This window comes from Megascapheus bottae, chromosome 7 (assembly GCF_031878675.1).
Source record: "Megascapheus bottae isolate mThoBot1 chromosome 7, mThoBot2.hap1, whole genome shotgun sequence".
In the NCBI taxonomy this organism is placed as follows: Eukaryota; Metazoa; Chordata; class Mammalia; order Rodentia; family Geomyidae; genus Megascapheus; species Megascapheus bottae.
Window position 1 is genome coordinate 67,151,433 of NC_143515.1, and position 24,509 is coordinate 67,175,941.

At 40.0% G+C, this 24,509-nt stretch overlaps 1 protein-coding gene and 1 pseudogene across 1 annotated transcript in view; both read right to left on the reverse strand.

Annotated features, from left to right (window-relative positions):
• Window positions 1-24,509, reverse strand: part of Rab10 (RAB10, member RAS oncogene family) — a 58,697-nt gene that overhangs the window by 9,283 nt on the left and 24,905 nt on the right. Inside the window, exons 2-5 of the mRNA XM_090337340.1 lie at window positions 15,671-15,731; window positions 4,194-4,332; window positions 1,555-1,644; window positions 248-349 (exon numbers count right to left, since the gene is read on the reverse strand). Coding sequence (XP_090193466.1) covers window positions 248-349; window positions 1,555-1,644; window positions 4,194-4,332; window positions 15,671-15,731 — 392 coding nt within the window. The remainder of the gene's footprint in view (window positions 1-247; window positions 350-1,554; window positions 1,645-4,193; window positions 4,333-15,670; window positions 15,732-24,509) is intronic.
• LOC150061007 (large ribosomal subunit protein eL42-like) lies at window positions 7,754-9,170 on the reverse strand (annotated as a pseudogene).

The window sequence follows — 24,509 nt, forward strand, 5'->3', positions numbered from 1 at the left end:
CAGGACCATGGAACTGGAACTGTGCAGATGAGAATGCTAACCATTTCCCCAGACTATGTCCTTAGCTAGCTGGCTTCTTGCTATAAATACCTTAAGTCCCAGTGAAGGATTAGATTATCTACAACAAATGGTTAACCTTTTAGGGACACTGACACCCAAACATAAATTTTACATGTAAATTTAGTATTTAAGAAGAGACAAAATATACTACTGTGACAGTCTACAAGAAAGTAAAATAGGAGCTTACCTTCCGAAGAATATCTTCAGCTAATGTAAGAAATGCTTTTTCAATGTTTATATTTGCTTTTGCACTCGTTTCAAAAAACCTAATGCCATGCTCCCTTGCAATCTAAAATGAAAACAAATAAATTATAAACTCGAGAATGGGTAACCAAATAATGACTGTAAAATCTGAGGAAAAAATAGCCATTTTCATTCTAAAGGTAGTGACCCAACTAGAATACAAAACAAAAAAACAGAAATTATAAATAATTCTCTCCTTACTCCAAGAGTTTATTCAGAAATTCTAAAGCAAGCTGCGCGCTGGTGGTTCACGGCTGTAAACCTAGCTGAAGAGCTCAGAGACAGCACCCAGATCCAGAGTTCAAGCCCCATGACGGGAAAAAACAAACAAACAAAAAAAAAAGAAAAGAAAAGAAAAATTCTAAAGCAGATATTTCATTCTGAGGGAAAAATGGGAAGCTTACTATGACTGACTTAATTTCTGTTTCACAGGTTTCCTTATTAAAGTTTGGCAATCATACTAATTGATACATTTCATCAAAACATGTAGTTTTAATCTTAGAATCAATTGTTTATATATTTTTCACTTATAGACTGAAAAAACAATCAAACCTGAAAACTAAACAAAAAAAAAAAAATTCCTGTCACAGCTTGGCACTGGTGGCTCATGCCAACAATCCTAGCTACTCAGGAGACTGAGATCTAAGGATTGAGGTTCAAAGTCAGCCCAGGTGTCAGTGGCTCCCACCTGTAATCCTAGCTAGTCAGGAGGCAGAGATCTGAGAATCAAGGTTCAAAGCCAGCCTAGGCACTAAAGTCCACGAGACTTTTTTTTTTTGCCAGTCCTGGGCTTGAGCTCAGGGCCTGAGCACTGTCCTTGGACTTTCTCAAGGCTAGAGCTCTACCACTTGAGCCTCAGCACCACTTCCGGCTTTTTTCTATACGTGGTACCGAAGAATTGAACCCGGGTCTTCATGCATGCTAGGCAAGCACTTTAACCACTAGGCCAAACTCCCGGCCCTCCATGAGACTCTTATCTCCAGTTAACCACCAGAAAACTGAAGTGCCACCGGGGCTCAAGTGGTAGAGCGCTAGCCTTGAGCTAAAGAGCGCAGGGATAGTGCCCAGGTCCAGCGTTCAAGCACCATCACTGACCAAAACAAAAAACAGAAACAAAAACAAAAAAACACATACCTGTCACAGCTTTTATTCCCCATACATGTTGGGTATTCACTGAAAAGTATTTACTCAACTGCTACACAACTATCAAAATAATTAAATAACTGCTATTACAATTTCAGACATTTTTACCTGTTCTCCTTTTCCTTTAGGAACGACTCTTTTATCATCCATGTCACACTTGTTTCCTAGTAACATTCTTTCCACATCTTCATTGGCATGCTAAAACAGAAGAAAATTATTTTTTGCACACGGTCCTAAATTGTAGGTCAATATTCTCTGAACAAAATTAATTAAAAAAAAAGGGCTCACAACTAGGCACTGGTATCTCATGCCTGCAATCCCAACAGACTGGAATCTGAGGTGATGATTGAAGCCAGCCCACACAGGAAACTCTATAAGACTCTTATCTCCAATTACCACCCAAAAGCCAGAAATGGAGATATGGCTCAAGTGGCAGGGTCCCAGTCTTGAGCACAAAAGCTCAGGGACAGCACCTAAGCCATGGACTTAAGCCCCAGTACTAGTATATACAAATGAAAAAAGGAACCACAGACCTAAATGGTAAAAGGCACAAAATTATATGCTGTTTAGAAGGAAATGGACAGAAAAAGCTTCATTACACTGCTCTGGCAATAAAAAAAATAAAGGCAATAAAAGATAAATTGCACTGGGTACTGGTGGCTTATGTCTGCCTGATCTACTCAAGAGGCTAAGTCTGAGGATTGTGGTTTGAAGCCAGCCCTAGTATGAGAGTCTGTAATACTCCTATCTCCAATTAACAGGGATGAGGGGGGCCCTGGAAGTGGAGCTGTGGCTCAAGTGGTACAGCACTAGCATTGAGCAAAAACACTTAAGAGAAGCACCCAGGCCTTGACTTCAGGCTACAGAATTGGCACTAAAAATTAATGAACTACTCCTCATCAAAATTTAAAGCTTTTATGCAACAGGAGAGAATAGAGGGGACAAAACTGATCAAAATACATTATAAACATGCAAAGTGTCACAATGAAATGCCTTGTATAACAAATGTATGCAAATTAATACATTCTTTTGTACAAGTATGCTATCAAGAGAGCAAAAAAGCAACTCATAAAATAGGAGAAAACAGATCATACATTTGATAGGGGATTAATAAGAACAATCCAATAAAAACTGAGCATAGCTGCCAGTGGCTCACGCCTATAATCCTAGCTACTCAGGAGGCTGAGATCTGAGGATCAAGGTTTTAAGCCAGTCCAGGCACAAAAGGACCTGAGAATCTTCTGTCCAATTAACCTCTAGAAAACAGGCGCATGGCTCAAGGGTAGGGTGGTAGCCTTTGAGCTGAAGAGCTCAGGGACAGCGCCAGCGCTCAGGACCAAAGTGCAAGCAGGCACACACACGCACACAGCATAGGGCCAGGAGCATAGGGCCAGGAGTTTGGCCTAGTGGTAAGAGTGCTTGCCTAGCATACATGAAGACCTGGATTTGATTCATAAAGAAGTATGCTTATGTAGAAGTGTGAAAAATTTTTCCAGACTGTGGAAAAATCAGCTCATTTCCCAAGGTACTATGCAGGGAGATGAGTTTAGATGGCAAAATTCCTGTTTCTACATTGCTGACAGTTGAGGCCAGGTAACTTCAGGACACTGTTACATGGAAGGTATGTAGCAGCATTCGATTCAAGTAATGTTCTCCTTTTAGCCCAAGTGTGACAAACAAAAATAACTTCCCTGATGCCAAATATTCTCCCTGAGACTACTATTTTCGATAGGGGTGCTGTCCATCATTAAACAAGACAGACTTTGAGTAATTCCAAACAAAATTTTCAATACTTTCAATAATTTACCATAGAAACAAACACAGGATTGAGTTGTTTTGATATACAAACAAGAATCTGTTAATTTTTTTTTAAGCCTTACATGGTAAAAATCAGAGCAAAAAGAGTACAAGAAGATATTTGAGAATGGACAAGAGAACAAGTTTCTTAAGGATTTGTCTATAGCCAACTAACACCATCTCTGATGCAAAGTATCTTTTTTTTTGGTCTGTCAAAGGACTTGAACTCTAGGCCTGGGTGCTGTTCCTGAGTTCTTCAGCTCAACGCTACTGGTGGACCCCTTGAGCCACAGTGCCACTTCTGGTTTTCTAGTGGTTAATTGGAGATAAGAGTCTCATGGACTTCTCAGTGCTTGGGCTGGTTTTGAACCATGATCCTCAAATCTCAGCCTCCTGAGCAGCTAAGATTACAGGCATGAGCAACCGTGCCCGGCTTTAAAGTACCTTTCCCTTAAGATCTCACAGTATTTAACAATGTAGTTAGGTGCACTACTCATGTATCCAGTAAAAGCAGACAAAGGGCTGGTCCCAGGGAAATGGTAGGGCAGAGGCAGCAACAGGCACAAGGACTAACTACAGCAAAAGCTTAAAGACACACTTGACAACTTTACCTTATATAAAACCATTATCTTCACATGCAAAATCATAGCACTACTTTTTTTGTAGAATTTTTTATATTAGTTCTCTTTAAAACTGTCTTGAAGCACTTTGCATTGCTGTAACTTGATCATTTTTATAATGCTGTAGTAATTTTCATCCAGTTAGTTACGCAATAAAAACTCAGAAATAATTCATTTAGCAAGAAGCATTGCAAAGAGCACTGTCAGTACTTTTCTTTAGGCCATGGTAGATGGCTGGATAGTTTTTAGATATCTTAGTAACTGTCTTGAACAGAATTTTTAGATAGACTGTCAAAAGTTGAGGAAGTATTTACTGTTTCTAGGTCTTACCTCATCTATGTTTCTAAGCCATTTGCTGATGTTTTCAAAACTTTTACCATTGGTGATGTCATATACTAGCATGATACCCATTGCTCCTCTGTAGTAGGAGGTTGTGATGGTGTGAAATCGCTCCTGGCCTGCTGTGTCCCTGAAATAAATAGCCAATAACTGTATTAAGCATTTTTACATCAGTGTATTCCACAGGAAAGACAAAATAGAATACAACCTTAGTGAAATAGATTAAACCTACTACAAAATCAAAGCATAATCACTAGTTTATCTCTGTTTTGAGAAAGTTTGTCTCTGGAGGCCTGGATAGCCTCAAATTCATGAAATCTCCTACCTCAAGCTCCTGAATACTGCAATTACAGACATAAACACCATGTATGACTACACATGATAGAGAGAATAAACTAATAACCTAATCACATTGAATGAAAATTTGAAAAGGAAAACTGCAAAACATGACAGAAAACTCTTAAAATGTAATAAATACAATAAGCACCACAAAAATCCTTAGAATTGTTGGTATCACTGCCTCACACCTATAATCCTATCTAGGAAGTTGAGATCTGAGGATCATGGTTCAAAACCCAGGCCAGGTAGGCAAGTCCATGAGACTTTTATCTCCAAACAACCCCTGAAAAGTCTGAAGTGGAGCTATGTCTCAGATAGCAGAGCACTAGGAATGAGCAAAAAAGCTCAGGGCAGCACCCCGTCCTGAGTTCAAGCCCCAGAACTAGCATAAAAACAAAACAAAAATAAAAAACATACAAATCCATTTTAGTGATTTAATTGCATATGGTACATGAAAACATAGAATTTTTGGAACAATTAAAAACTGTACCAAGTGGCCCAATGGTAGAGTGCTTGACTAGCATGCATGAAGCCTTGGGTTCCATTCCTCAGTACCACATAGGACTGGGTTTAAAAAAAAAAAGTTCAAATAGTATTTTAAAAAATGTGTAACAACCCTTAGTCATTGAAAACAAATTATAAATATAACTACATTTATAAATAAGAAGTATGCAAATGGTATTTATTTTTCACATGGCTCAATGCTTTAAAGTCTTAGTTTAATAGTTTGCTCCTGTAATTATACACTGGCTTTTGTTGTCTTCAAACCCATGCTCTTCCTGCCTCAACCTCCCAAATGCTAGGATTACAGGAATACACCACCATTGCTGACCAGGTTTCTTTAAAAAACAAAACAAAACAAAAAAACAAACACAACAATGTACTCATATATATATAATTCTCTGCAATTTTATCTCACCTACTTTTTGTCTACAAACATAATAAAGAGAACTGCTCCATCACCCTCAATACCCCATAGTTTCCAAGTTAGTCAGATTTTTGTGTCTGTTTGTTGTGTCAGAAAGTCATACAAATGGAATCATATAGCAGGCTATCTATACAAAATGGTACTTAGCAATTTTTTTTCTTTTCTTTTTTGTGGGTCATGGGGGTTGAACTCGGCCTAGGCGCTGTCCCTGAGCTCTTCGGCTCAATGCTACTACCCTACACCAGGGCCTGGGTGTTGTCCCTGAGCTCTTCAGCTCAAGGGTACTTCCCTACCCTTGAGCCACATTCCCACTTCCCATTTTCAAATGATTAATTTGAGATAAAAGTCTCGTATTCTTTAGTGCCTGGTTCTGAACCTTGATCTTCAAATCTCAGCCTGCCGAGTAGCTAGGATTACAGGCATTACCTTACCGCTGGTACTTAGCCATTTTGCAGCAGAGTACTCTTGAGAGACTATCTGTGGTGGTATATGTAATATGAGTAGTACATTTAATTGCTGAGCAGCATTCTATATGGTATGAACATATCACAATTTATTTAATCATTTCCCATGGGAAATGCACTGTTTCCGGTTCTGGGCAGTTACAGATTTTTTTTGGTTTTTGCCAGTCCTGGGGACTGAACTTGGCATCTGAGTACTGTCTTTGGGTTTTCCTCAAGGCTCTACCACTTGAGCCACAGCACCACTTCTGGCTTTTCTATGTATGTGGTACCAAGGAATTGAACCTGGGTCTTCGTGCACACTAGGCAAGCACTCTACCACTAGGCCAAACTCCTGGCCCTACAGATGAAGTTCTATGAACATTCACATACAGGTTTCTGGATGGACATGTTTCTGTTACTCTGGACTAAATGTTCAAGAATAATCTAAGTCACACAGTATGTATTTAATTTCATAAGAAACTGCCGTAAGAAACATGCCCTCATGGCAGCTGTGCTCAACTTTACCAGCAATGTGTGAGGTCCTTCTGTGGCTACACCACCACCAAGATGGTCGTTTTTTAAAATTGTTTGAACAGGGCTGGCTGCTAGCCAGTATCACATCTTGTTTTGTTTGCTTGTTTTTGTGGGTCTTGGGGCTTGAACTCGGCCTGACCTGGGCGCTGTCCCTGAGCTCTTCAGCTAAAGGATACCACCCTACCCTGGGCCTGGGTATTGTCCCTGGGCTCTTCAGCTCAAGGCTACTGCTCTACCTCGAAGCCCCACTTCCCTAGGATAAGAGTCTCTGGTTCTTTTGTGCCAGGGATGACTTTGAGCCCTCATCCTCAGATCTCAGCCTTCAGAGTAGCTGGGATTACAGGAGTGAGCCACACGCAGCTTATGCCATCATTTTAATTTACATTTCCTCCGAAAATGCTGAATACTGTGTTTATTTAACATCTATATAATCTGTGCTCTGTAGAACTGTCTGTTTATATATTTTACCCATTTTCTAACTGGATTATTTCCTTTTTGTAACTTTTAAGGATTTTTTTTGTCAGTCCTGGAGCTTGACCCCAAGACCCAGATACCTCCCAGAGTTTTTTTGCTCAATGCTAGTGCTCTATCAGGTAAGCTACAGCGCCACTTTTGGCTTTTTTGCTGCTTAACTGGGTGGGGATAAGATTCTCAGGGACCTCCCTGCTCCAGCTGGCTTCCAACACTGATATATATCAGCCTCCTGAGTAGCTAGTATTACAGGCATGAGCCACCAATGCCTGGTAAGAAGTTTTATATGCCAGCCCTTTGTTGGATATGTAGTTTACAAATACATTCCCCAGGTATGCAAGTAGACTTCTTAATCACCTCTTCTGCAAGGCTCATGGGGTGGGATGTAGCTCACTGGGAAGTGCTTGCCTAGTAAGAGCAATCCCCAGTACCAAAAAAAAAAAAAAAAAAAAAAAGACTCACAGAAGAGAAGAAAGTTTTGCATACAAGGAACATTTAAACTCAACAACAATGGTAAAATGGCCAAATTTTAAAATAAGCAAAGGTGCCAGTGGCTCATGACATTAAAAGAGCTGGGATCTGAGGATAGCAGTTCAAAGCTAAAAGTGGAGCTGTAATTTAAGTAGTACACCACCACCAGCCTTGAGCAAAAAACCAAGAGACAACGCCTAGGCCTTGAGTTTACTTCTTGAGAGACGGCCTCAACTCTCCTATTTACAATGGTGGCTGGAAACATACCAAGTTAAAACAGAATGTGTAGGATCCAGGCTTCTGTAGTATCTAACAACTTTAGTGCGAGACGTGTAAGACAATTTTCATTTTGATTTCGTTCCAAGCATTAAGTATTTGGAGAGAACTTGAATCTGAATATGATATCCCAACACTTACTGGCTGTTAAATGCTTCTTCTTCCCCACTCACTCGCATCACACAATTAACAAATTATATACATATTTCTGTGTGAAATCTACATCTAAATTCTCCACTATATTGTAGATACTGAAAAAAATGGTTACTCAGTTAAAGCTACATCAATAGCACCTAGTTAGTTTTCTATCCCAAGAGTTATGAAACACCAATATAAAAGTATTAAAACTGGCTCCTCAGAAAAGGCAATGACTATTTTGTGTTCAGCATAAGTTTGTTTTGATCCATGCACACTACTTTCTCTATCCCTTAACTGCTGTCTCCATCTCTCAGAATCTCGTTACACCTAATCATTTTCCCTCTTTTTCTATGACCAACCCCCTTTGTTTTTACTGTTCTGTATCCCATTTTCACTTGTAGATTTCACACTTGCATACTTTTCAGCATAACTGTGTCTGCCCCACAACATAACGTTGAACTTTCTTTTTTTTTTTTTTAACAGTCCTGGGCTTGAGCTCAGGGCCTGAGCACTGTCCTTGGACTTTCTCAAGGCTAGAGCTCTACCACTTGAGCCTCAGCACCACTTCTGGCTTTTTTTTATGTATGTGGTGCCGAGGAATCGAACCCGGGTCTTCATTCATGCTAGGCAAGCACTTTAACCACTAGGCCAAACTCCCGGCCCTCGTTGAACTTTCTTGATCTCAAATAATCCTTTTATTTTTGGGGGGGAGGGAGTATTTTCTGTCATTTATTAGTTTTCCATCAGGTAATTCTATCGCTTCAAGATCTTCCCCTTTCAAATTTAAGACAAACGAAAAAACGAAAGCTTAGAACTGGATCACTTGGCCCTTTCGCTTCTTGTCTCCTCCCAGTTCAAAATGCTTGCATCTCTTGATGGGCCAGCATCCTCTTGGATCTGCAGTTTGGCTCAACACATTCAAGTCTCAGCACGATCTTCTTGGTGGTTTTAGCCTTCTTTCGGAATATTGCCTTGGTCTGCCCACCGTAGCCGCTCTGCTTCTAATCATAGCGCCTCTTCCACTGGGCATACAGAGAATCTTTGCCCTTCTTGCACTGGGTCACCTTGTAAGGCTGATGCTTGCCACACTTCTTATAAAAAGCCCTTCTGGTTTTAGGTACGTTGACCATCTGCTGCTCCCCTCATCTCTCTGAGGAAGAGGCTCAAATAATCCTTTTGAATCATGTGCCTGAACTCTCATTATGCCATCCTCCATCAGTTGTTAAGGCAACAACTTATTTTGAACCAATAAACAAGGGTCCTTGCTTTACTACCTCTAGATATCTGGTAACCCTGATCTCAGGGCCACAGCTGCTTGCATACTGGACAAATTGGTTTTAAGTCTGTACCACACATATGTCCAAACCTAATCCAAGCAGTAAGTTCAAATTAGTAGGCCCTGAACACATGCTAAATGTCTGAAGAACAATTATATACCTTTACAACTTCCTTTTCTGCCACAATACAGGTTTCAATGCTTGTTTTTAAAACCATTCAGTTGTCTGCTATTATTTCTTCCCAATCTACTTAATGTGATCAGGTTTCTAAAATTTTATAAACCAATGGCGGAAAGTGGGTGTTGTGGCTCATGCCTGTAATCCTAGCTACTAAGTAGGCTGAGATCTGAGGATCAAGGTTCAAAGCCAGCCTGGCACTAAAGAACCTGAGATTCCTATCTCCAATTAACCACTAGAAAATGGGAAGTGGGGCTTAGCTTAAGGGTAGGACAGTAGCCTTGAGCTGAAGAGCTCGGGGACAATGCCCAGAGGTCGAGTTCAAACCCCATGACCTCTACAAAAAAAAAAAAGAAAAGAAATGGCAGAATTTTCATTATATAAAATAAGAGCTACAGCTGAATGTTGTGAAATACTACTTTTCCCTGTGACATGTTATAGGTGTGATATGTCCCCTGGAACTAAAATAGATTGTTTCCTTATCAGTCTCACATGTGGGGTCAGGGAAGCTGTATACTCTGGCTCTGTTATGTCAGTTATTTTTAGTCTGGGCACTGACAACACTGAACAGGACAAAATCTGTTTTGCAAGTCAAAGTCCACAACTTAGTAACTTTTGGGGGTTTTGTTTTGTCCTGGGGGTAACAAAGTATGTTATTCATTACTTTATAAAAGGATCTCATTTCGGGCCGGGAGTTTGGCCTAGTGGTAGAGTGCTTGCTTAGCATGCACGAAGACCCAGGTTCAATTCCTAGGTACCACATATATAGAAAAAAAAGCCAGAAATGGTGCTGAGGCTCAAGTGGTAGAGCTCTAGCTTTGAGAAAGCCCAAGGACAGTGCTCAGACCCTGAGCTAAACCAGGACTGGCAAAAAAAAAAAAAAGGATGTCATTTCATGTGCCTAGTTTTTTTAGTTTGTGGAGGGGGAGGAGCGGTTTGGTCCTGGAGCTTGAACTCAGGGCCCTGAGCATTTTTTTGCTCAAGACTATTTCTCTACTACTTTAAGTTAAAGCTCCATTTTGTTTTCTTGTGGTTAATAGAACATATGTCTAATGGATTTTCCTGCGTGGACTGCCTTTGAACTAACTGCCATCCTAAAATCTGTTTCCCAAGTAGATAGGATTATAGATGAATCACCAGTGCCAGGCCTAGAGTACAGTTTAACAAAACCTGGATTTCTTTAAAGATTTTATATATATATATATGTATATGTATATATATGTATATATATATGTATATGTATATATATATGTATATATATATATATATTGTTTGTTTGTTTTGGGTATTGGGAATTTAACCCAGGCTATTGCTCTTCCTAGACAAGTGCTTTGCCATTGAGCTACATCCCAGCCCCAGGAGTATTAAAGCCTGCCCATTCAGAGCTTCAGTGAGGTCAGGAGAGCAAGAAAATAAATACACAATCAAAATTTGCACTATATCTCTAGCAAGTTAGTAGGGAATGATAGAGAATGGGATGCAGAGGAGGGAAGAAGTAATTTAGATAGAAAGGGAGGGAAGATCCTGTCTACAGAAGAGATGCTTAAGATGAGAAACCAGTCAAAGTCACTCAGTCAACAGATATTTACTAAGCATCTAAAGTTTCCTGGATATGTTCTGTATGGTGAGATTTACATTCTAAAGGGGAAATAATATTTTTTTTGGCCAATCCTAGGGCTTGAACTCAGGGCCTGAGAAATCTCCTTAGGCTTTCTCAAGACTAGAGCTCTACCCACCTGAGTCACAGCACCACTTCCATCTTTTTCTATGTATGTGGTACTGAAGAATCGAACCGGGGTCTTCGTGCGTGCTAGGCAAGCATCTCTACCACTAGGCCAAATGCCTAGACTCAATAAACACATTTTTTTTTTAACAGCAATTTCTGATCTTGCAAAGTCCTATGGCAATGATAAGTTAGAGAAAATGTGATAGGTACTTGGAAGAACTAGATCTCTAGCTAGGCATCATGTAAGGTCACACTGAAAGTAATAGGAGTTGATATCTGAATGAGTAGCAAGCAAGGTAATGATCTAATGAGAAGTATCCCAAGTAGAAAAAAATACGTTGGCATAATCAGGAGAATGAAAAAAGAAAGAAAAAAGGGCCATAATAGCTGGAGCAAAGCAGTGAGAGATGAGACCAAAGAGGACAGTAGGCAAAACCTGGAGCATCTGACATGGACTGGAGTGCTCTGTAATGTTTGGTGTACCTATGGGAGCATAGGGGTGGCTTAAGGATCTGTAGGGTATACTGTAAACAGAATTAGAGGAATATGTTGTAGGTCAGACATAGTAAGTGCTTGCTTGTAACCTCAGCAACTTAAGACTAAGATATTGGGAGGATCAAGGTTTAAGGAGGCCATAGGTAGAAGGAGTAGAAGGATCAAGGTCTGAGACTATCTCTGGGCAAAAAGTAACACTTAATCAAAAAAATAACTAAAGCAAACTAGCTGGTGGCATGACTTTGGTGACAAAGCACCTGTCTAGCATTATGAAACCTTGAGTTCAAATTCCAGTACTGCCAAAATGAAAAAAGTTACCAGTTGGGAGGTAGAAATCGTATACACGGGGACAGCGAGCAGCACACAAAGCTGAGGTCAGAAAGCTGGGTAGCAACTCACTATAAACTATAGGGAAAAAATCTAATTTGCATTTGAAACGCAACAATCAAATGGGTTACTTACATAAGGGAAGTAATGACAGCTACAATCACACTGCTTTGGGTAAGAGAAATATAGCTGTTATGTGGGAAAGCAATGAAAGAACAGAAAGAGCTGGGCGTGGTGGCTCATGCCTGTAATCCTAGCTATTCAGGAGGCTGAGATCAGACGATCAAAGTTCAAAGACAGCCCGGGCACAAAAGGACCTGAGACTCATCTCCAATTAACCTATAGAAAATGGGAAGTGGGGCTTGGCTCAAGGGTAAGGTGGTAGCCTTGAGCTGAAGAGCTCAGGGACAGTGCCCAGGCCGAGTTCAAGCCCCATGACCCATTCAAAAAAAAAAAAAAGGAAAGAAAGAACAAGAAGAATGAGAGCTCAGATTTGTTAGGATATAATAATCTCCACAAAGTTCAAGGAAGAGGTAAAGGCGGCAAGGACGAGGGGTTACATTAAAGATAAGAAAAGTATATGAGGGCTGGGAGTGTGGCCTAGTAGTAGAGTGCTTATCTAGCATGCATCAAACCCTGAGTTCAATTCCTGTGGCTCAATTGGCAGGGTGCTAGCCTAACTCAAGGACAGTACCTAGATCCCAGGACTGGTCCCATAGGGGGGAAAAAAAAAAAAGCAAACAAACCCCTATCTATGGATTCTAGATACATTCTATGGGAGAGAATCAATAGGACTTTTGCTAATGAATGGGGTGTGCGAATTACGGGAACAGGAAGAATCATGGCTCTGCTGAGAATGTGGCTTAGTGGCAGAGTGCTTCCTTAGCATGTATGAAGTCCTGGGTTTGATTCCTCAGTACCACATAGAGAAAACCAGAAGTGGCACTATGGCTTAAGTGGTAGACTGTTAGCCTTGAGCACAGAGAGACTCAGGGACAGTACCCAGGCCCTGAGTTCAAGCCCCAGGACTGGACCCCCACCCACCCCCACCAAAAAAAAAAAATCATGGCACCTTACAGAGATATATGGTTAATCCTTGCCCAAAGGATTTATGTGACTAAATGATGTAAATTTTGCTGCTGATACAAAACACAAATGCTGACACTCCTTCAAAAACCAAAACATGTTTTTAATAAACAATGTAAAGGTCAGTATGAAGTGACCTAGCATGGTTACTTTGCTATGGAAAAATTTAGGCCTAGTTAGGTGGACAGATTCCTGAGGGAAAAGGACCTGAATACAATTCAAATAAAGAAAAATAACATATGCTGGGAGTGTAGCCTAATGGTAGAGCGCTTGCCTAGCATGCACAAAGCCCCTAGGATCCATTCCTTGATATGACATACACAGAAAAAGCCCGAAGTGGCACCGTAGTTCAAGTGGCAGAGTGTCAGCTTTGAGCAAAATGTGTCCAAAATGTGCCTAGGCCCTCAGTTCAAACACAAGACTGGCAAAAAAAAAAAAAGATAAACCTTTGTCCCAAATTGAAAAGTTTCCTGTTCAATATTTTATTATTGAACAGGCATTTTTTTTCATGCTGAAATGAGAACAGGAATGTATCTGAATTAGATGAAAATCGCTGAGCTTTTTGGTAACAATTGGAAGCAAAGCACTAAATATAAAGGTTTTTTTTTTGGCCAGTTCTGGGCATGAGCTCAGGGCCTGAGCACTGCCCCTGGATTTTCTCAAGGCTAGGGCTCTACCACTTGAGCCACAGCACCACTTCTGGCTTTTTTCTATGTATGTAATGCCGAGGAATTGAACCCAAGTCTTCATGCATTCAGGCAAGCACTCTACTAGGCCAAACTCCCGGCCCCTGAAGATAAAAGTTTTGAATTTAAAGGTATCCTAAATTTAGAATAACTAGCATTTTTATGCTTACTAGACTTACTGAACTATTATGGGTTTCTCTCATGTGTCTTTAATTTTGAGCAACATGGTTTTTCTCTGAAATGTTAGCATGCAAAAGTAGTTTATCTCAGGGAACTCTGTTAAAAACGCTTAAAATTAGCTAGGCACTGGTAGCTCATGTCTGTAATCCCAGTGATTATGAGGTGGAGGCATGAGGATCACTGTTTGAAGCCACTCCAGGCACAAAAACTGGGAGACCCTTATCTTGTATCAATCATCAAAAAGCTGAAAATGGAACTGTGTATTAAATGATAGAGCTCTAGCCTGAAGGAGAGGGGGCAACAACTCAGAAATTCAGAACAGCACCCAGTCCCTAAATTCAAGCCCCCAGATCAGCATTAAACAAAAGGTCTAAAATAACTTTTAAGAAATGTCATTTCTGTGTTGTGCTTTGGTTTTTCAGGCATGGTAGAAACTTCTTATAGATCAGCATTTTTGTTTTTGGACAGTATGATGATTTGAATTCAAAGTTTCTTTCATACTTGCTAGGCACACGGCCTGCCTAGATCAGTCTTTAAAGGCCTCTGGAAGACTTACAAGGAAGCACCTTTTAAAGAAGATCTACATGAGCTGGGCATGGTGGCACACACCTGTAATGCTAGCTACTCAGGAGGCTGAGATCTGAGGATCACGTTTCAAAGCCAGCCCCGGCACTAAAAATCCAAGAGACTCTTATTTCCAATTAACCAATAGAAAACTGGAAGCAGCATTGTGGCTCAAGGGTTAAGGCAACAGCCTTGAGCTGAAGAGCTCAGGGATAGTGCCCAGGCCTAGAGTTTAAGCCCCACAACCAAAAAAAAAAAAGATCTATCTACATAAGAAAGTTTACCACTGTGTTACAATGTCCTATAATTATGTATATCATTTATGTTTTTTACCAAAATTAAAAGCCTCTTTTGAATAACCAAACTACAATCTACTTGAGCAATTTTAGCACTGATACAATCATTTTATTCCCAACATCATAATTTTTCACCTGGCAGTTAAAAATATGGAATGCATCACAAATCTATATATCATGTGCAGGGAAAATGCTTATTTCTCTTTATGCCAGCCATGAGTTCAGGGACAGCACTCAGGGTCTGAGTACAAGCACCTGACAAGCCGCCCCCAAAATAAATAAATAAATAAATAAATAAATAAATAAGGAAAGCTGGGCAGGGTGGCTCACGCCTGTAATCCTAGCTACTCAGAAGGATGAGATCTGAGGATCGTGGTTCAAAGCCAGCCTGGGCACTAAAAAGTCTGTGAGACTCTAATCTCCAATTAATCACCGGAAAACTGGAAGTGGCACTGTGGCTCCAGAGGCAGGGCGGTAACTTTGAGCTGAAGAATTCAGTTACAACGTCCAGGCCCAAAGTTCAAGTCCCACAACCAAAAAACAAACAACTAAACAGAAAGCCCATAGTATCAGGGCAGAGAGTGTGACCTGGCAGGAGAGTGCTTGCCTAGCATGCACAAAGACCTGGGTTCAATTCCTCAGTACCACATACACAGAAAAAGCCGGAAGTGGTGCTGTGGCTCAAGTGGTAGAGTGCTAGTCTTGAGCAATACCCAAGGACAGTGCTTCGAGCTCCAGGACTGGCAAAAACAAAACAAAAAATATAGTACTAAACGCTTTTACACACATCATTTCATGCAATCTACATTCAGACAGGTGGTACTAGTTCTATTTTACATAGGATGAAATAAAGCCTAATAGTGAGCAAATTACTTGCCCAAGATTATAGAGCAAAGGGGAAAAATAGATCTCATGAGTCCAAAGTCCATAACAATTATTTTTTCCACTGAAAAATGGAAGTATAACACAATCTAAACAATAAGGAAGAATGACATTGCCAAATTTTAACTAACAAGGAATTTTGCTATATATAAAATAAATTAATTAATATTACCATATCTGTAACTTGATCTTCTTTCCTTGTAATTCAACTGTTTTGATCTTGAAATCTATTCCTGTAACAAAAAAAGAAAGAAAGGTAAATTCTAACTATAGCTTTGTGCTTGGCTATAATGAAATCTATCAGAGTAAAAAGGCCACAGAGATGGGACTAAAACAGTGAGGGATGAGGTCAAAGAGAACAGTAGCCAGAAGCTAGAGTTCAAAGATGAACTGGTACTTTAGAATGCTCAGTCTAGCTATGGGAAGCTGCGAGAAGCTTGAGGACTGAGAAGATCAACAACATATGTAAGAAGGTCCTAACAGAACAGAGTTTGCGGTATCAGTAAGAACGTAAATTTGAGTAAATATATGCCTGAGTAATGAGATCTAGGATGATAGAAACAGCTACAAAGAGTTATTAGGGCCAGGAATTTGGCATAGTATTAAGAATGCTTGCCTAGCATGCACCAAGATCCAGGTTCAATTCCTCGGTACCACATTCATAGAAAAAGCCGGAAATGGTGCTGTGGTTCAAGTTGTAGAGGTCTGGCCTTTAGAAAAAAGCCCAAGGACAGTGCTCAGGCCCTGAGTTCAAGCCCCAGGACTGCCCCCCCCCCCCCAAAAAAAAGAGAGAAAGTGGTATTAAAGTAAAATCTAAGAAAGTCTAAGAAAATAAAACTTAATAGTTGGAACATTCTAACACCCCACTCAGTAATTTATTTTAAAAGTATGAAAAGAAAATGAACAATACAGGGGCTGGGAATGTGGCTTAGTAGCAGGGAACTTGCCTGAAGTCCTGGGTTCGGTTCCTCAGTACCACATAAACAGAAAAAGTCAAAAGTGGCACTGTGGCTTAAGGGTAGACTGCTAGCCTTGGGAAAGCTCAAAGACAATGCCCAGGCCCTGAGTTAAAGCCCTAGGACTGGGAAACAAAAACAAAAATCAGACAAACAAAACAGGATTTGCCACCTGTGACTCACATCTATAGTCCTGGCTACTCAAGAGACTCAGAGGATCTTGGTTCAAAGCCAGCCCAGGCACGAAAGTTCAAAAGTCCGTAAGATTCTTATCTCCAATTAACCACTGGAAAACTGGAAGTGGTATGGTGGCTCTAAGTGGTAGAGCACTAGCCTTGAGCTGAAGAGCTTATGGACAGCACCCAGGCCTTGAGTTCAAGCCCCACAACCAACCAAAAAGAAAAACAAAACCAAACAAAAAACCAGGCTTGAATTGTACTGTAGAGGTAGTAGAGTTCCATTTTGTAACAGCCATACTGGAAAGACAGGAAAGGTCCTAAAAGCCTTTAAGCACAGAACACTGTAATTCAGAACTTTAAATGAAACGCCAAAGTCCTACCATGTTTTGTCACAGTATCTAACTGTTATTTCTAATCCACCATGACATACTGGTTTTGAACTCAGTATCTAACCCTTGCTAAGCAAGCTTGCTCAGTCAGCTGACACTCAACCAGCCTTGCTTTTTTTTTTTTTTGGGGGGGGGGGGTCAGTCCTAGAGCTTGAACTCAAGGCCTAAGCATTGTCCTTGGGCTTTTTCCTCAAGGTGTGTGCTCTGCCACTTGAGCCACAGTACCATTTCTGACTTTTCTATGTATGCGGTACCAAGAAATTGAACCCAGGCTTTTGTGCATGCTAGGCAAACACTCCCAACTAGGCCAAACTCCCAGCCCCCAACCTTGTTTTTTTCTGGTAAGTCTGGAGGTGAAATTTTCTGCCCAGGCTATCCTTGAACCCTGATCCTCTGGCTCTCACACTCCTGAGTAGCTAGGATTATGGCATGAGCCACAAGTGTCCAGAAGAACTACAATCTTAATGACAGTCTGCTAGAAAATCAAAATCTACTCACCAGGAAAGGGAGACATAAGGAAGCCTCTAATACCTAACTCTTGTGCTTCTTTCAAGTCTGTGATCCTAAACAAAAAAAATGGTCCTAAGCCAGATGCTGGTGGCTCATGATTGTCATGCTAGCTTTTCAGGAGGCTAAAAACAGGATGATGGTTCCAGTAGGAAACTCTATGAAGTTTGTTTTGTTTTTCATTCATTGCCAGTCTTGGTGCTTGAACTCAGGGTCTAGGCACTGTCCTTGAGCTTTCTCAAGGCTGGTGCTCTATCTCTCCAGCCATAGCACCACTTCTGCTTTCTTTTGTACATGTGGTACCAAGAACTTGAACCCAGTGGTTCCTGCATGCTAGGTAAGCACTCTACCACTAGGCTACACTCCCAGCCCTGTGAGTCTCTTATCTCCAATTAATGATCAGAAAACCAGAAGGTGGTTCAAAGTGGTAGAGTGCCAGCCAGCCTGGAACAAAAGAGCTCAGGAACAATGCCCAGGCTCCAAGTTCAAGTCCTACAACCAATTAAAAAAAAAAGAGAGAAGGTCCATTTATTAATAATAAATGTAAGATCTCTGCAAAGTTACAGTTCATACCAGATTGTATAGGATTTCCACAAATAAAATCTTACTGAACAAAAACTAGTAATTGAAAATAAACGGTAAACATATATAATCCAACAGAGTACAAGCCAACACACACAAATATAAGCCAAACCCAAATTTTCAGACTACAAAACAACTATTTGATGTAATTAAAGTTATTAAGGAAGAACTTTTTCTTTCTCTTTTCTTTTCTTTTCTTTTTTTTTTTTTTTTTGATTAGTTATGGGGCTTGAACTCAGGGCCTGGGCACTAAGACTTTGAACACAGCTCCAGAATCCAGAAAACAAGTAGACAATGTCATGCTGGTGGCTTATACCTTTAATCATAACTACTCAAGAATCAGAGGATTCTAGTTCAAAGCTACTTAGCCCAGGTAGGCAAAGTCCATGAGATGCTTATCCATAATCAGCAAAAAGCTGAAAGTAAAGATATACCCCATGTAGTAGAGCACCATTTTTTAACAAAAAAGCCAAGTAAAAACACAAGATTCTAAATTCAAATCACAGTATTGACACAAGCAAAACACAATGTCAAGCTGCGTTAGTGGCATATGCCTGCAATCCAAGTTAGCTATTCAGTAGACTGACATCAGGAAGACCACAGTTTGAAGCTAGCCTGGGAAGACTCAACCACCAAAATAACCATCTAAAAAAGCAGGCGTGGAGGTACATATATATGGCTCATGTGGTAGAATACCACATCTCTCTCTCTCTCTCCCCTCTCCCCTTTCCCCTTTCCCCTTTCCCCTCTCCTCCCTCCCTCCCTCCCTCCCTCCCTCCCTCCCTCCCTCCCTCCCTCCCTCCCTCTCTCTCTCTCTCTCTCTCTCTCTCTCTCTCTCTCTCTCTCTTTTCTATGTATGTGGTACCAAGGAATCGAAACCAGGACTTCGCACATGCTAGGCAAGCACTCTATCACTAGGTCAAACTCCCAGTCCCTACAGTTTATGATCCTTTTACAGTAAATACCTTCAATATAATAACATATACCTTCCATACACATTTTCCTCAGTATGGAATTTTTTAATTAAGATAAACACAGAACCACATCTATACTCCTAGTTACTCATTAAGCTGAGATGTGGAAGATCAAGGTGCAAAGTAAGATCAGGTAGAAAAATCTTCAAATTTTCATCTACATTTAACCCGCAAAACTACAAGTGTGGCCCAATTATTAGTTCTGAACAAGCAACGCAAGCAAGAGTGTAAGGCACTGAGTTCAAGCCTAGTAGTAGCACTAACTAAAATCAGAAAAAAAATGGTATGATAAAATTTAGGGATGAGACAAAATCATTAACTCAGCTGACAAGTCAGAAAAAACCTACCACTGCTCAAGAGATAACCTATTTGACTTAATGATGTTGCACAAGCACCATCCAGTGGCAAGAGGGCTAACTGCAACCTGTAGCCACAGAGTAAAACAACTACTCTGACAAAGTTTTATCATTTTAGAAATGACCAATACCTATATCTTTGGCCAACTGAAAACCTTATCCAGAGAGAAATCACGAAGCACAAGCTGGGTGCAGTGGCTCATGTCTGCAATTTCAGGTACTTAGGAAATAGAGCCTGGGATGTGCATGGTTGGAAACCACTCCAGGCAAAGTTTAGGTGATCCCATCTCAATCAATAAATGCCAGGTTCATTGGCATGTGCCTGTTATCCTAGCTACACAAGACTGCAGCCCAAGCCGGCCTTGGCAAAAAGTGAGACCCTATTGGAAAAAATAATAAAAGCAAAAAGGGCAGGGGTACCGCTCAAGTAGTAGATAGCCAGCCTACCTACCAAGAAAAATTTAAATCCCAGTATTACCCTCACAACCCCAAAAAAGCCAGGGCAGGAAGGTCTACTGAAACTCTTATGTTCAGTTAACTACCAAAAAAGTAGGGAATGAAGCTGTGACTCAAGTGGATGAGTATACCCCTGAATGAAAAAACTAAGGGACAGCTCCCAGGCCCTGAGTACCAGCAATAAAACAAATAAAAATGATTTATCTACATTTTCTGAATTCGTCTTATTCTGAAATTTAAGAAACCAAGTTCCAGTCTTGGCTTTGTAACTTAACAAATCTTGAAAAGGCAGTGCTGCCAACAGGTATGCACGTACGTACAAACGTACGTCCATCTTTTTGCCAATCAGTACATCTATCTATATATGTACATATGTATCTATGTATCTCTGTCTGTGTGTGTCTGTTTATCTGCACACATGATAAAGTTCCTGATGAGGGAGCCAGTACTGGGACTTATTCATACTTGCTGGCAAGTATTCTACAGACTTGATCAATGCCTCAATCCTAGTTCCTTTCCTATATATAGCTTAGTTAACACTCAATTGTAAGTGTAATCTTCATTCTATTATTTCCATTCTACAAATGAGGAACAATGACATTAGTTGTGTGACTCAATGGTAGAGTATATGCTGAACTGGTACTCCTGGTTCAATCCAAAACTTCACTGAAATAAATTTTTTTACAAGCAAAAAACAGTAGTAAGACTAATATTTATTAGATAATTGCTAAGAATGCTAAGTGCTTCATATATAATTTTTTTTAACTGCTACCAGCACTTAGTTAAACTCAGGGTCTACTTGAATTCAGAACTTGTTCATGTTTAGTGCTCTACCACTTAAACACCTCCACCACAGCCTTTCCTGGTTAACCAGAGATGAAGTTTTATGGGCTTCTGCCCATATGATATGGCTTCAAACCTTAATCTTCTAAGAGCTCAGGAAGTAAGCCACCAATGCCCAGTCAGTAATTTCATTTAGTATGCATAAAAATCCTCTAAGATAATAAATACCGATATGCTTATTTTACAAAACAGAACATAAGAGATAATCTATCTAAGGTCACAGGAAAAACAGATGGCAGAACTAGCAATATACAATGTTTTATAACAACCAACAACCTTTACATAATTTCAAAATATTCTCATCACCTCAATAGGAAGGTCAAATCTATCCAGATCAATCATTATAAGTCAGGATATTATAAAGAGACCTGAAGCATCTATGTTCACTGTTGCACAATACAATAGCTAAGTTACGGAAACAGCTCAGATGGCCTACAATGAATGAACTAAATAAAATGGCATTTTTGCTCTAGGTTGGTGCTCTACTTGAGTTGGCGCTCCACTTTTGCTAGTTTCACAATTTTCCTGACCAGGGTAGCTTCAAACCATGATCCTCAGATCTCAGCCTAAGTAATTAGGATTTCAGGTATGTGCTACTGGCACCCAACTAAAATTCTTTTGTGATCTGTCCCTTCTACCTCTTTCATTTATTTAACTGTTAATTTTTACCAGTAAAGACTTAGAATACTATGTTCTTTTCGTTATAAGCCAAAACTATTATTATTCCATTCAAGTCATTCAATGGCCTTGACCACTGGAAAGAAGTGCCTTCAGGTTGGCTTCCATGCTTTACTAAAGAACAACTTTATGTTTTAGTATCACAATATATTCCAGGATCATCCTGCATTTATCTCCTAGCTCCCGGAAACCCTGTTCATATGCTTGTACTAAGAACTCCAATCCAACAACAGAGTGCATTCCAGCCTTCCTACTTTCCTTACTTGCAAAGCATACTACTTCTGGGTCCATCTATAAGAGGTGTGGGTTAGCAAATTAAAGGGAAAAGACTCCAAATATGGACAATACTGTCTAATAAGATAGGAACCCCAAATGAAATAAGAAGTGAAGGGTAGAAGCTCATCCATACAGTCCAAGCTCTATACTTGCTGAGGTGAGAAAGCACTGTGATTTCTTCTTTCTGGCTGTTGCCACTGCCCACAGATAGCAGAAAGTATCTCACACAGGTAAACATGTTCACATAGCAACTCTCCAGGGAAATTACTCTCTCTTGTTCTGAGGCTTCTTCAGTTGAGGAGCTCTTAGTTTCTCACTTCTCCAGCTAACAGACAGCCAGTGTGGGTCTGCCTAATCATATAAGCCAATCTACTAAATCCCCCCCCTTATAATTATGTAAAAATAGCCTATCTGTACTGTCTATAAGGACCCTTAATACAACCATTTTCTGCTCCTTCAGTGTGGTTATATTATTCATTTCTAATGCAATAAGGATGATGCTGGCCAGGAGCTGTTCTTATCTTTGTCCCTCTGAATATTTTTCCTTTTAAACTCTGGCTTTTAATAACTTCAATATGATGCTTCAGTGTTATTTTATTTTAATGTAAATTCATTAGGCTTATAGCTTTCATAATAGGAGATTTTTCAAATACTTTTTTCTAAACTGCCTTTTTCCCTAGACTCCAATTATATTTTATTTACCTATTTTATTTATTTTTTTGTCACTCATAAGGCTTGAACTCTGGGCCTGGGCACTGTCCCTGAGCTCTTCAGCTCAAGGCTAATGCTCTACCACTTGAGCCACAGCGCCAGTTCCAGTTTTCTTGTGGTTAACTGGAGATAAGTATCTCACGGGCTTTCATGCCTGGGCAGGCTTTGACCTGCAATCCTCAGATCTCAGCCTCCTGAATAGCTAGGATTTACAGGCATGAGCCACCAGCACCTGGCCTGACTGGAACTTTCATTTCAGATCCTCTATTTTTCAGTCGAAAAGTTCTACTGGGTCTTTTTCACTTCTTATATTTGTCTCCTTGAAGTTATACTTTACTTAAAATACTTCAACCCATCCCTATCTTGTAACCTAACATCTGTTCTTTTTTTGTCAGTCATGGGGCTTGAACTATGGGCCTGGGCGCTGTCCCTGAGCTCTTCTTCAGGTAAGCTACCGCCTTACCCTTTGAGCCACAGCGCCACTTCCAGTTTTCTAGTGGTTAACTAGAGAGAAGAGTCTCATGGTCTTTAGTGCCCAGGCTGGCTTTGAATCGTGATCCTCAGATCTCAGCCTCCCAAGTACCTAGTATTATAGATGTGAGCCATCACACCAGGCCATCTGTTATTTCTTAAGGTTTTACATTTTCTCATTTCTTCGTTAATAATTTGATATTGGATGCTTAAAATTTTACAGATTATTGATGAATATGTAACTTCATTTTATTAGTATATATTGTACAAAGATGTATAACCATAGCATTTCATATATGTATACATTGTAATATGATCAGATTAATCCCTTTTATTGCTCTTTCTTTTCCCATCACACCCTCATTTTGTTTTGAAACAGTCTCACTCTGCAATTCAGGCAGGATTCTCATGGCTCAGAATCTGGAATGCTGGGATTACAGGAATATATATATATACACATATATACATATATATGTGTATATATATATATACCATCACAAATTTTATGTACATGGATTTTTTAATTAACTGAGCACTGACATACCTTTTTTTTTTTCTTTTTGTGGTACTGGGGATCAAAAATCATGGTAAGAAAATGACCTACAAGTGAACTACAGCCCTATAGTTATTTCAGTTCCACTGCTAAAGACTGTATTTTACAGCCCTTTCAAATAGCTCAGTATTTAATAGGGGCGCTCCACTGTAATTAATCAAAAGTAAACTGCCTCTTAATATGTGAGTTCAAATACTTCTACCAATTTCTTAATAGTCACCTGCTTAAGGTACGGAGCCTCACTGTTTTTGGCCAAAGATTTAAAGAGACTATTCTGCAAATTGATAAATTTTACAGTGTGCAGTACCATTTTTTAATTAATTAATTAATTAATTAATTTATTTATTTATTTATTTGCCAGTCCTGGGCTTGAGCTCAGGGCCTGAGCGCTGTCCTTGCAGTTTTCTCAAGGCCAGAGCCCTACCACTTGAGCCACAGTGCCACTTCTGCCTTTTTTCTATGTATGTGGTACCAAGGAATCAAACCCAGGTCTGCATGCATACTAGGCAAGCACTCTACTACTAGGCAAGACTCCCGGCCTGCAATTCCATTTTTAATGGTAGTCAACTCTACCCACTTTATCCATCCCATCATCTTACTTGTACTGATTTTCTTTGGCCCTGCAAGACTGATTTTTTTCAGTTTGGATCAAAACTGGAATTCAATTTCAGACAGAAATACAGAAAGGTCACAGGTCTTCAACTTATTCATTTTTTCCTTTCAAAGAGAACATTTATACTCAGGCTATCGCCAAATATCTAAAACCAGTGTCTCACGTGGTTTGTCCAGTTTCCTAGCAGTTTATGGCCAAAGAACTAGTCTGGTACTAACTACTTTATAGCAGCTTATGTAAAAATCCTTGAAGTTAAAAAAAAAATACTCAAAGTTCTTTTCCTTTCTTTCTTCCTCTCCTCTCTGGGAATGTGGCTTAGTAGTGGAGTGCTTGCCTAGCATTCATGAAGCCATGGGCTCAATTCCTCAGTACCACATAAACAGAAAAAGCCAGAAGTGACACTGTGGCTCCAGTGGTAGAATGCCAGTCTTGAGCAAAAGAAGCTCAGTGACACCTGATGCCTCGTT